The sequence below is a fragment of the Homalodisca vitripennis genome, chromosome 2, assembly GCF_021130785.1.
Source record: "Homalodisca vitripennis isolate AUS2020 chromosome 2, UT_GWSS_2.1, whole genome shotgun sequence".
NCBI classification, from domain to species: Eukaryota; Metazoa; Arthropoda; class Insecta; order Hemiptera; family Cicadellidae; genus Homalodisca; species Homalodisca vitripennis.
Genome location: NC_060208.1, coordinates 210,169,031 through 210,182,096, shown reverse-complemented (window position 1 = coordinate 210,182,096; position 13,066 = coordinate 210,169,031). Strand labels below are relative to the sequence as shown.

The window sequence follows — 13,066 nt, the reverse complement described above, 5'->3', positions numbered from 1 at the left end:
TCTTGCACATTACTTGGTGGGGGTGGACGGGGGGTCATTTTCAAATATTTTATAAGTGCGAAGGGGTGGATGTAGATGTAGACAGGGGCTAATAACCCACATTCCATGAGTTCCTATAATTGAACCCAAAGTATAATCTTAATATCATTAGTCGTAATATTTTATCCACAACGTAACAAAATATTTGCTAATCAGCTTACGTATATTAGCATAACTTACAATCACAATTCTAGAACTATCGTATGTACAAATTATCTTTGGTCTCCGTTACACCTTGATTAGACTAAATTACAATCTCAAATAGTTATTATAACTCTGTACAATCTCCGTGTTGATGTAATTGGGGAAGAAAATTGTTTATGTAGTCAAAATTAGTTCTATAGCGATTGTCTCATTCCTGCCAGAAATTTACATTTAAAAATCAATAGAAAACGTCATAAAATGCTTTCAGACTTTCATATTATATCTTTATTACTCAACATATTATACTTCTTACGAGCCTAGCGTCCAGAGAACTACATATAACTATTCGATTTCTGACCAGTAAGATAAAAAATGTGCATATTGATACCAGCTACTCGAATTTTGGGAGATTCAACGGTATTTCAATTTGTAAATTGGGGGTTTCTACAGTAATTGTTTTCCCAGTCATTAACCTTAATTTTACATTTAAAAATAAATTTTATTAAATGTTTAATTAAAAAGTATCTTACGATTTGTGTAACTTAAATTACGTTGTTTGCATATTTTTAAAAGGTTAAAAAACTTAATTTTGAATATCATAGTTTTTCAATTTCTGAATCGGTCTGGACTTACGTTGCATCAATAAAATAGATGGAGAGAACAAATTGTTGCATGCTGTGAAAAATGTTCATCTCAAATAGGTTTGTGACTATAAAATCACAAAATAAAAAATAATATAGTATTAGAAAGTTTTTTCTATTCAAGAAAATAAAATTCATATATTATGTCCTAATAAAAATATCTAAATGTTTTACTAGAGTCTAGTATACAAGGTGCAGTACAAGTGCAATACTGTTGTTTAAATGTTATAAACGTATTTGCATAAAAAGTGACAGCAAGTAGAAAACAAAAATAATACCGCGTGAAGATTTTAGACTTTGTAACAAAACACAATTTTCATAGCATAATTTTGTAATCAGCAAATGTTTAACTTATATTATATACATTTAAAGACCAAGTAATTTTTTAATCATTAAGGATTTTATCACATTTTAATAATGGTGTAAAATATACTCTTTACAAAATAAAATAAATTATAATTTCAACTTGACCAAGCATAAAAAGTTTGGGTGTGCATTGCTTAAAATAATTTTTTAGTATTTATTGTTAACCCACAAAAAACCAATGAAGCTTCAACAGGATTGTATATATTCTAATAATTGCTTACTCTTTAAGAAATTTGTGATTAGACCTATTAGAATTTCATTCTGGTCGATTTTAGTGGTGATTGTCCATTTGATTACGTGTAGCCTGTATTGAAATACTAAAAAGTCCGGGCCAAGGCTGAGAAAATCCGGCCACAGTGCGCGGAGAAGGGCCTATTATATGGTCCGGGCCGGACTGGGCCAGGCCAGGCCGATTGCAGTGGACGGGTGTCCATTTGATTGATTGCATACATTTCGACATTGTATCAAAGTCCGGTCCAGGCTAGGGTTAGCTTACGTTATGACATACGTTGTGTTTAACTAAACACCATAACCTATACAATTATGAAAATTAAAAATAGAATATAATTTTTTGAAAGAAGCCACTTTCAAGTAAAGAATCTTCTTTAAGTGATTCATACATGTACCATGCAGTAGTGTCGTGATGCACGATGCTCATAATCTAACAGTAAGTACGTCAGTGGTTTTTATCGTCGATGTTTCGTAATGAAACTATAAGTTTTCGTGTAATGTATAAGAAATACGAAGTAAAGAAATAACAGGAAAATAAGACAATTTATAATTAGTATAAAAGTCTTCTAACTCTTGTTTACATCCATATAACTTACAACACGTTTTTATTGATACTAAAATAATTTTTAGTAATTAGTATAGTTCAAGAGCTTGTGATCGGTTAAAAATTTGTTATTATATTTAACATGGCAATAATTTGTTATTTTTCCTTAATATTTGAAAAGTAATTAAAGAGTTAACTTTTGAAACGTTTTAAAACTTACGTATTTTAAGAAGTGGTACACGTAAAAAAATGAACACTCTTTATATTACTTCTTGTGGCATATACAACATAATTGGTACCAAATAATTATGTTTTTTCCGTTATCGGAAATAAAATTTAATTTTTTCATCACATATTTCCTACAACACTCACTTAAAACACAATCTTCTAAATGTTTACGTATTTTCACACTTTTCCTATCTATATTTTACAATTCGTGAAACATTTAGTTTAAACTGTGAAAATATATAACTTACCGTGCATAAATATCTATTATACAAATTATTATTTCAATTTCAATTATGTTAATTAATAATTTATTTATTGCGAGACCTGTTCACACACAAACTTCATCAAGAATGCTCACTAACAAAAGTTTAAAACCATGTAATTTCTACTGATTGTAAAATTTAATTGTGAATAATTGTTAATTAAATAAAATTTTATCTACGTACACGCTATACTTTATATTTTTTTAGAATGAGTCGGAACTTAAGTGAACTATTTTCTTATAATATTTTGAGTAAGTTTAGAAAACTGTTAAGGAATTTGTAATATTGTTCATCAGTTTTAAATGTTCATCAATTCTAAATATTCACCCGCTTAATTACGAAGTAGGGCGATTAATTAAAATTACTTTTTAATTAATAAAAATTTAATTATATGTGAAATTTGTATTTTAAATACAGACATGCAATGTTTGGGAAAGAACTACTAGAGTAATACCGAGAAGGATGGAAAGGATAGAGTTTCTTTCCTTATTAACTTTGTGCTGGCACAATGTGTATTGATGTTTCAATGTACACCGTGAAGTGCTGCATTCTGGCGGAGAATCCAGGAACTCTCTCAGTAACAGAAACAGCCTGCTTATTACAGTACAGTCACTTTTGCGTCCGAAGATTGTATAAAATTGAATTATTTTTGGCACAAATACGTAAATGTCCTTAATCCTCAATAGACAGTTTTTGGATTCAGTATCGATTATATTTATGCCTTTTACGCTAGTTTCACTTTACATAATACTCCGGGCGTTTTTTTGTGCAGAGAACTCCTCTGTTATTTATAGATGAGTTCACAGAATTTTCCGAATTCATGTACAATAACGTCAGACCATTTAAATATATTACCTTTTCTAAAAAGATTTTTAAGAGCTATATCTTTTCCCTAAAATGTCAACTAAAAATAATAAAATTTCGAGATTTGCTACACATTTGTCTGTATTTAAATAGCATAAACAAATAATATTAGTTATTTCTAGCAATTTGACAATTAGGTGCATGAAGAATAAAAACTACAATTTTAATATTGTTATATAGTATCTTTTTTAAATTTTAACTACTGCAAAAATTTATATTCCTACAAATATTACTTATTAATAGATACTAAAGAAATATTAAGGACAAATTTTAAGAACGTATAAAATTTAAAGAATCCAAATCGACAATAAAAATACATGTTGATTTTTTTAAAGTAATTAAATATTTGAATGTTTGTGAGAACATTACGGAATTTGTCGTGCAAGCAAGAGTTTGCGATACACATTTTTTCGTAAAAAATTAAAATCGTTATAAAAAAAGCACTACTTTAAAAAATTCTTCGGGGTGCGAATTAATATTTTAAACTTTTACAATTTATAAACTGTTTTGAAGTTGTTAGAAAAATGCCAAATACAACATACAGAAACTAGATTTCATTATATTGCAGCCTTTGAGATGGAATTTATTTTTTTGGGGGGGGGGGGGGAGTGTGTAGAACAACTTTTTGGCAAAACAATAGGATATTTTTGTAACATGGACATTTGCTTTTTATAACAAATGTTAAACATCTACGTAGTGTGAATGAAATATTCGTTAAGTTGGCGCTTCAGAGTTATAGAATTATTGTAAAACAGTTTTGTGTATTAAATATGCGGCAAACGATTACCAATAAATCACAGTCTCTCGTTTATTGGTACGAGCCTGATAATCCTAGTATAATCTGGCCATGGACCTACTCTGTTGAAATACTTAACATAATGTGGGGAAATAGAAACAACCCGTTGTTTATGGTAATTTGTATTTTTGTATTTTGCACTTATATTTAGTGAGATGTTTTTCGTGCTATAAAGAACAAAGTAAACAGTGATTATTTTTAGTCAGAAGAAGGAATTGATTCGTCACTTTTTACTCCGGCTTTACCTAAAGACACCCCATACCAGTCATCATTGTGGTTCCTCGCACCGTTAGATTTTTACAGGAGTGTATCCAGACTTAGGCCTCGCCCTGTATAAATAAACTGTAATCGACTAGTTCGGGTTTAATTATTCGACCCACATACCTCGGCCAAAGTCTGCGTGGGTATTTATTTAACCTTACAATAGAATAGACCGCTCATCCATTTATGAATTGTGACAGACAATTTTGTGGTGTAATAGACAGTTATGTGCGGTGATTTTTTTTATATTGCTACGATACTAAATCAGATTCATTCGAGTCTTATAGTAAGCATTGGTCCTATTAATTAGTTAAATTTATATATTCTGTATTTTTTTCTATGGCCAGAATTGACTTAACATAAGATGTTCAATACTTTCCTATAATATAGTTAAAGGCTAGTTTTTATTATTGACGTTTGTCATTAAAAACTCAATGCTATTGTATGAGAGACTCATTTTTATTAAGTGAACATAACTAAGAACTAGGTAGAAATATTTTGTCGAATACTATTGCTACGTCTTTTATTATTTTTTCATAAATACGACTTTCTATATGTTACTTGCTCATTTATAATTTAAAATAAACCAATTTTAAAACTACATTTCTTTTATACTTGATGATTACACCGGTGCAATGTTCTAATTTCTCATTCTAATGAAAAACTAAAGCTGTTCTTATACATGGTGATTTTATATTTATATTTATTTCAATTATCATACAATATAAACTCCTTTTATTTTGCAATAAAAAGATTACGCCATTAATTAACACAAAATCGAGACCATATTTGTATGATATAAACCAGTATTGTTTATTGAAATTTTATATGATTTATAAAGACATGAGATATGTTAATTCCAGGCAATGAACGAAGTATTAATAAATTTAACGTTTAATTATTACATTCCAAATAACGTTGTACCGTTAGTTAGTTCCATTTTATATAATGCAACATTTCACAACCTAGTTAGCCAGTACAACTTAATATTATTTTTTTATCCAATGTTCCGGAACTAAATTATCGACGGACTAACTTCCTAATTGGCACGCGTATGAATATTTTATTGTGACCCTTCATAGCAGCCCAACTACGTGACCGATTTCACCTCGCGAGCTATGTCCGTAAGTAAAATTTATATTTTCGTAGTATTAAATTAGCCCTTTGATGCCAAACATATAAAAATGAATGTAACGTAAAGTAAAGTTGTAAATAGTAAAGTAACTTGCCCTTGAAGATCTTTTATTTGCTTGACTAAAATGGATACAAGTTGTGGCGTCGTCTTTCTGACGAGCACGTTGTCGTGATAAGTTTTTTTTGTCTCATTAAATGGCTAATACCGTCGCGAATTTGTTTTAGGCGAGCTCACGTATTATTTGAGTAGATGGCTACCACTTTCATAACTTCTACTCCTCTTCTAGTAATTACCGACTAGAAATAACGCTTTTTAGACTACAGCTTCAATGTCTCGTGCCAAGACGCCGACGCCCGGGTTGTGAGTCTACATATTGCGAAGGGAAGTAAAATCTTAAAGTGTTATAAAGTAAAATATCGTAGGCATAATTCCATAGAACATTGAATATCAGCCCACCTATCAGATACACATTTTTTAGTTCTTGTACTCTAATTGGCAGCAACGTGGCAAGGCATAAATTTAATTTACCAACTAAAAGTGGTGCTTGTAAGTATCATTAATTAAATTGAACTTATAAGTAAACTTTGCAATTCGAGTATTTATTATTACGACCTCAGAAGTCACCACCCCCATGTGTTATCGTCATTCGGTACAACGTGATGGAATTTCATATCATAAATTTCGTTAACAGTGATTTTATGTTACGGAATTAGTTATGAATAACCAAATATTAAGTATAATCGATTTTTAAAATTTACTGTTGAAGCCAAATTGTTTTTTCCCAGAAACGACTTCTGAAAAATTTAACCGACTGTACAGAGAAGTGTAACATCGATGTGTGAAACAAATTGCTCATTTTAAATCCCATTTTAAAGTAAAGCGGAAAAATCATAGCTGGTATTGTAATGTTATAATACCCCAAGACAGAAGAGGCGCAGGAAGTCATGAATAAAGACTCCGCGAGATACTGAACCGAGTGTTAGGAAGTGTGAATGGTAAAGTGTATCTGAAACATTTTAAATATGATGCTAATTACATCAGGTACCTAATTAGTAGTTCCAGGAAGCTGTATAAAAGTCAACCAGGACTTTTTCTAAAAGAAGTGTTGCGAGGATTTAATCACGCTCCAAATGATGAAACACTAGACTGTAAAAAAGGTGGCTGATTGAAGTTTCTGTGACAAAAGTTTCTATTGTATAGTGACAACACAAAGGAATACATACAAAATAACAACAAATTATTTGTTTTTATAAGTATATAAATCTATTTTGACCTCTTTCCAAAGAAAAATATAATATGTATTATCGCAATAGTTCTGTATTACAATAGATATTCTGTTTCAGATGGTGTTCATGACGCTTTTGTTTCAGTCAGGTCGCCATTAAGGAGTAAAATTCAAATGAAATATTCTTAAACCCTTAAAACCATAAGGAGGAGTGTGGAATTAGACGGTGAGAGACAGCGGTCTTGGAACATTGCTCTCCGTAACCCACCAGTGACGGTGAGAGACGGCGGTCTTGGAAACATTGCTCTCCGTAACCCACCAGTGACGGTGAGAGACGGCGATCTTGGAAACATTGCTCTACGTAACCCACCAGTGACGGTGAGAGACAGCGGTCTTGGAACATTGCTCTCCGTAACCCACCAGTGACGGTGAGAGACGGCGGTCTTGGAACATTGCTCTACGTAACCCACCAGTGACGGTGAGAGACGGCGGTCTTGGAACATTGCTCTCCGTAACCCACCAGTGACGGTGAGAGACGGCGGTCTTGGAACATTGCTCTCCGTAACCCACCAGTGACGGTGAGAGACGGCGGTCTTGGAACATTGCTCTCCGTAACCCACCAGTGACGGTGAGAGACGGCGGTCTTGGAAACATTGCTCTCCGTAACCCACCAGTGACGGTGAGAGACGGCGGTCTTCGAAACAATGATTTCAATAACGCATCAATTGGTAGAAGTTGGTAGACTTACCTGTTCCTTATCTTCCTGGGACTTGGGCCAGAGGGTGGCGGTCAGGTGTATCTCCCCCAGGTACTCCGCCTTGCCCACGTCCCGCAGGGTGAGCACCACGTCGGTGGGTCTGTAAATGACACATCGGCTGAGCAACAGATCTTGGCATAGAGTTTAAGAGCGGCGAAAGTGATTAATATATCATTATAACACAGTTTTACAAAGTTGAACTAGCACAGTGTTGTTGAAATTACAGCATTGTGTGTTTTATTGCAGTTACTATCCACTAGTTAATGGCGCGGTGTAGCGGGTACAACGATTATCGCGAGATAACCTGATCAAGCAACGTCGAGCGTTGTTGCTGTTTGGATGTGTGACCGCTGAGCGATCCTGTCCTTGCAAGCAGCCCGCCTGCCCGGCCGTTGGTGGTGGTTCGGAAGTCACCTTTAAGCCGTTGGTCCCCAGGTTAAGTGTTAGAGAGGGATTCTTAGCTCTAAACTCGCCTGTTATAGTAAGACATCATCACTATCCAATGACACGGGCTCTAGCAGGCACGGGCTAGAAGAATAATTGATAATCTAATAATATACATCCGATGCATTTTTACCTGTTGTTTGGATACTTCCCCTCATAAATCTGAATATTTTAATATATTAAACTTTATGAATGAGAAAAAATAAAGAGTTATGTTTGGAGCACCAAGAGGTAATACTACATGTGTATTGGTTTGGATAAGATTCTTAGATAACCAATATTACAGTTTTTATCGGGAATTTCCTGTTTTATTACAAGTACTGTAGAGTTAGTGTTGTAACTTACGAAGTAATTGATCGTCCCGCCGAGGCTTTATTAATACACTATTAAACTAAAGTTAATGTGAACCACAAAGCAGGGTATCACGTTGTTAACGAAATACCCAAACTAATAGAGACCATACACTGGATAGATATTCCATCGTAATGACATTTTTCTGTACAGTGATAACGTTTAAATATCTTTTTAATAACAGTGTGGCAATAGACGTTATTCATAGATTTATTTTAAAAGTTTTACGCCGTATTAATCGCCTATTTTGTAAAACTATTACTCATATACATTAGTAGACATATATTAATATTTTTCTTTGTAACATATTCTTATTCGGTCACATCTCTAAACCCATAGTTACAACACTAATGAAAAGTAATAATCTCTCTATAATATTACTCATTAATATACAGTTTTTGTATGTATTTTTTAAGCAATTCAAAGTATAAATGCTCAGAGGATTTTCACTCATACCCTCGAGGGTTTCCAAGGAGTGGAAGTGAGTAGATCTCTAAAGAGTGTGCATGGTGGTATCTGACAAAAGGATAGAGAGAATGGATGGAGGGATGTCGGTCGACGAGTAGTGGGCGAGAGTCAGAGTCTGAGGAATGTACAGGAAACATTGTAGAGTAAGAAGCGATTGTCTCTAAGAAAAGGGTGGAAGATGTTATCTAAGGAGTAAGAAAGGTGTCTGATAGACACAAATTACAGAGCATGAATTGTCTCTGAGTGGAGGGATGGCCTCTAGGAATGGTAGGAGAGATGTGTGAGATGATAGATTACGGCTTTTTAGGAGTGGAGTTACTCTCTCTAAGGAGTAGGTTGGATATTGTCTCTGAGGAGTGGTAGTAAAAATATATTACGAATGAATAGGGGACGGTTTAGAATAGCAGTATGTAACGGCGCCTAGAAGAAGGAGGAGTAGTCTCAGAGAAATGCGTGAGGTACGGTGTTTCAGGAGTGGATAGGGAACGGGTTTTTTTTAGATATAAGGGACTACAGTCTCTCCAGAGTAGGAGAGGTAATTTTCTGAAGAGTGGCATAGATGGTATCAAAAGAGTGGGGAAGCATAGATTACATCGTTTTTACAGACTTGTAACGCCATTTAACATTTATACATTTATCATAACATTTATATACAAAATAAAATTGATAAAATCCAGAAAATATAGCCTATCAAAGGAGAACCAACATTAATTGTTGAAATTAAATTTGTGATTCTTATAAATGTGTATACATTAGTAAGTTTCATTTTAAATAATTGTATTAAAGTCTTCACTTACAATAAATTATGTTCTTATTTATATGCCCTGACCTAGTTTTATCTATAAGATATTATTTAAACAGAATTTACAAATTAGTATATGTTTTCATATCATAATCTAAGAAGTGCAATGCCTACTATTTTTGTCTTTATGACTACAGAAAATTGTGATACATTATTGCTTAGCCTTGGAAAATCTTCAACCATATTTTAAATTACCTTAATTTTGCTCCTTAATGATAAATTTCGATTCCTTTCATGCCTTAGGAAGTGGAAGGATAAAAGAATTGCGGGCATTTGCCATCGTTATAGGTTACACAAGGTTATGACGATGGCAAACTTCCGAAAATCCGTTATCCTTTCAAACCTTCCATCGTCAACAACAAACTATAAATAAGGAAGTGAAATATCCTTCGAGACCTAAGGAAGTAAGGTATCACTAGATTTAAAAAATTAAATTTTCGGCCGTTATTCTTTTGCTGAGCCTGACTTTTGCTTTTAAGTTTAAAGAATGAAAATGCAGGAAATGAATACCATGAACACAAAGTATTAAACGCTCTAACTTGAATGCTTCACATACTTGCCGAGGTCGTACTTGGTGAGGTCTAGGTAGGCCGAACCCATGAAGTCGTCCTGCAGACCCCAATCATAGTCGAACACCTGTAACAGTACGTTTGATCTAAATCGATTCATTTTCAAATCAAATCAAGTAAAAGTATATTTTTATTGCCGGAACATTCTACAACGCATGGCAAAAGTCAACTTTTTACTTTTTACTCAATAAAGTGTTTGTCATACACCCCACATTAGATCTCATTCAAACATAAAATTTGCAAATTTACATACATCCATTCATTCGCCAATGATTCCCACTTCCGGCGACGGACTCAGTCAGTCTTTTTAATTGGTGGTCTCCCAATTATATGCTAAAAACTCGTCCACGCTATAAAATATTTGTTACACTAAAAAGCGTTTCAAACGAGTTTTTAACACCTTGGGAATTGGAGCGTTTTGTATTGAATGTGGTAATTTATTGAGAAATGAACACCTGTATGTGAAGGCAAACGTTCATAAACCACCGTTCTGTGTCTACCAGTTCGGTAGTTCTCTATCTCTAGTGTCATATGCATGTACGTCTCGGCCATTCGTCACGGCACATTTAGAATTACAAAACAGAGTTGTTTCCAAGATGTAGGGAACTTTGATTTAACACTTTAAAAATACTATGCAATTTTAAATTTAAAGTAAAAATCAGACGTTGTTTCGACAAAATGTTTACCTTGATTTGGATGGGGTTGAAGGGGTCCTCGATGGGCAGGATGAAACTCTCATCCCAGATGGGGTTCAGATCTCTGTATATCGTCTTGGACTTGTATAGTAACCTCCCACTCGATTTGAACTTGACATAAGGGTCGCTGGTACCTGGTAACAAGACAGAGAACGAACTTTTACTAATTTTACTAGTACTCAACGTCCTGTACTGCAGAAGTTAAATTAAGTAGAAACTTACTTACGTGGTCGTGGTTTGTACTGGCCGAGTTTGAAATTTGGTACTTAATAAAATTATGTTTGAAATTTTTTTTGACGATGGAAGGATTTTGAAGGAAACAGGATTTTCCGGACATTTGACAAAAAATCAATTCGATTTACAAACAGTTTTTTTTGCAGGAAATCCTGTTTCCTTCATAACAAAATGAGCTAAAATGTTCTTTTCCTTTTTTTCCTAAATATCTATTGAATTTAAGTTGTTTTTTTACATTAAATTAAAATCAAGAATGCGTTACTTTATTTCAAGTTACTTGTTCCAAACCTGAATAATTCTTTATATCAAATACAATAAGGGTACTTTTGCTATCCTAAAAGCGGAAAACAAACAGTTCATTCTCTTTGATAATTAAATTTCCCATTTGTCACTTGCATCTTCAAAGAGTTTTTCACGCCAGCCCAGTATCGTAATTCACACGTTCCATTGAGTCCACGCAGACACCTGGTTATAAACATTACTCAGCATTTCGTTTTTCAGTGTTTCGATTGATCGTTAAAACTGTATATTGCACGTTTTATTCTTTCTACTCCTAACTGAAAATATTTAATTTATTCGACAGTGACAAACTCAATTTCCAGGTTCTAGTTAACAATGAAAACAGGGATGCTACATTTCAACTTTAATAAACATATACGTAAAGGATAAACACAGTCACGCTTAGAATTTATTTATCAACCAACGTTTTGCGTGATGACATTACATTTAAAATAATGACTAAAATATAGTATTTAACTGCAGTGGTGTAATGCAGAAGTAGAGAAAAAAAATGAAATGGTAAATGTTTAACAGTATAGATTAATTAAGTAATATCAATTCCATGGCATGAACGTGCATTATAATTATTAGAACCTAATATGTAACTGTGCTGTATCAAGTTGGTAGTATGAAGAATGTAATGCAAACTTGTTTGTGGAATAAAATAGCACTTCAGAATAGCTGTTTCAAGTCAGTTAATTACCGCTTTTATCCCGCGCTATCAAGTCTTTTCCCCTCTTCAAATGGACCCGCAGTTGGAAGAAGGAATGCTGCCTCAGTTGTGACTCCTTTTGTCGCGTCAGTTCATCTTTTTCCTGAAACAAATCATCACACAATGAATTTTCCAAGTAATTTTTCGTCATACAGTAATACAGTAAATCAGTAACACTACGTTTCGAGATCTGCAATCTGCTGTCTTCCTCAGATAAAACGAATTACCTATGATAAATTTGCATTGATTAATCCCACCAAAAACTAAGACTTATTAGAAATCACTTCACATAATGATTGATATTTGATTGGCAGTTTTAGTATTTATATCACAATGACTGTTATTTGGACGCATATTTTAAATTGATCAGTAACAATTTAGTTCTTTGTTACTATAAACCAGTGTACACTAGTCAAGCCTAAAGATAATTTCAGTGTAGAGCTTATTTAGTATATTGTAGCGTTTTTAAAGCTACATTAATTTATTTATTTTTAATTAAAACTTAAATTAAATAAAAATGTTGGAAAAGAAATATTTGGATTTAATATTAAATTAGATTGTGAGAAGTTAGGATAAAAACGAATATCCTTTGGCAAGTTACTGCTAGTTATTTTAAATTATTAGGAAGGCGGTTCACTGCCTTGCATTTATCAGAACTTGTCTTGTTCTGCAGTTACGTTAGATTTGGCAAGGCTATTGTTCTCCTAGTTGGATACGGCTGGGCCAATGAGAGAACACCGCGGATGTCCATCAGAATTGGTGGGAAGGGGAAGTATATAACCGCCAGCTCATAATGTTTGCCCTTCTTTTGGTAATTATCGTGAATTAAGTTAATTACAGTACGCCGTGTTTCAAAATTTTTTCCGCGAGGGATTTTGAGGTAAGCACCAAATTTATTGTACGTTATTTTGAAATAGTCTTCCAGATCTGATATTAAATTAATTTTGTTGTCTTTTTTATGGGAAAAATTTAAATTCATAGAAACTAGAGAGCAATCACAATAATTAATTCTCGATGA

At 33.3% G+C, this 13,066-nt stretch overlaps 1 protein-coding gene across 1 annotated transcript in view; it reads right to left on the bottom strand.

Annotated features, from left to right (window-relative positions):
- The window catches only part of LOC124355380 (multiple C2 and transmembrane domain-containing protein-like), a 590,080-nt gene that overhangs the window by 185,222 nt on the left and 391,792 nt on the right, over positions 1-13,066 (bottom strand). Inside the window, 4 exon segments of the mRNA XM_046806501.1 lie at positions 7,486-7,594; positions 10,116-10,195; positions 10,815-10,957; positions 12,040-12,151. Coding sequence (XP_046662457.1) covers positions 7,486-7,594; positions 10,116-10,195; positions 10,815-10,957; positions 12,040-12,151 — 444 coding nt within the window.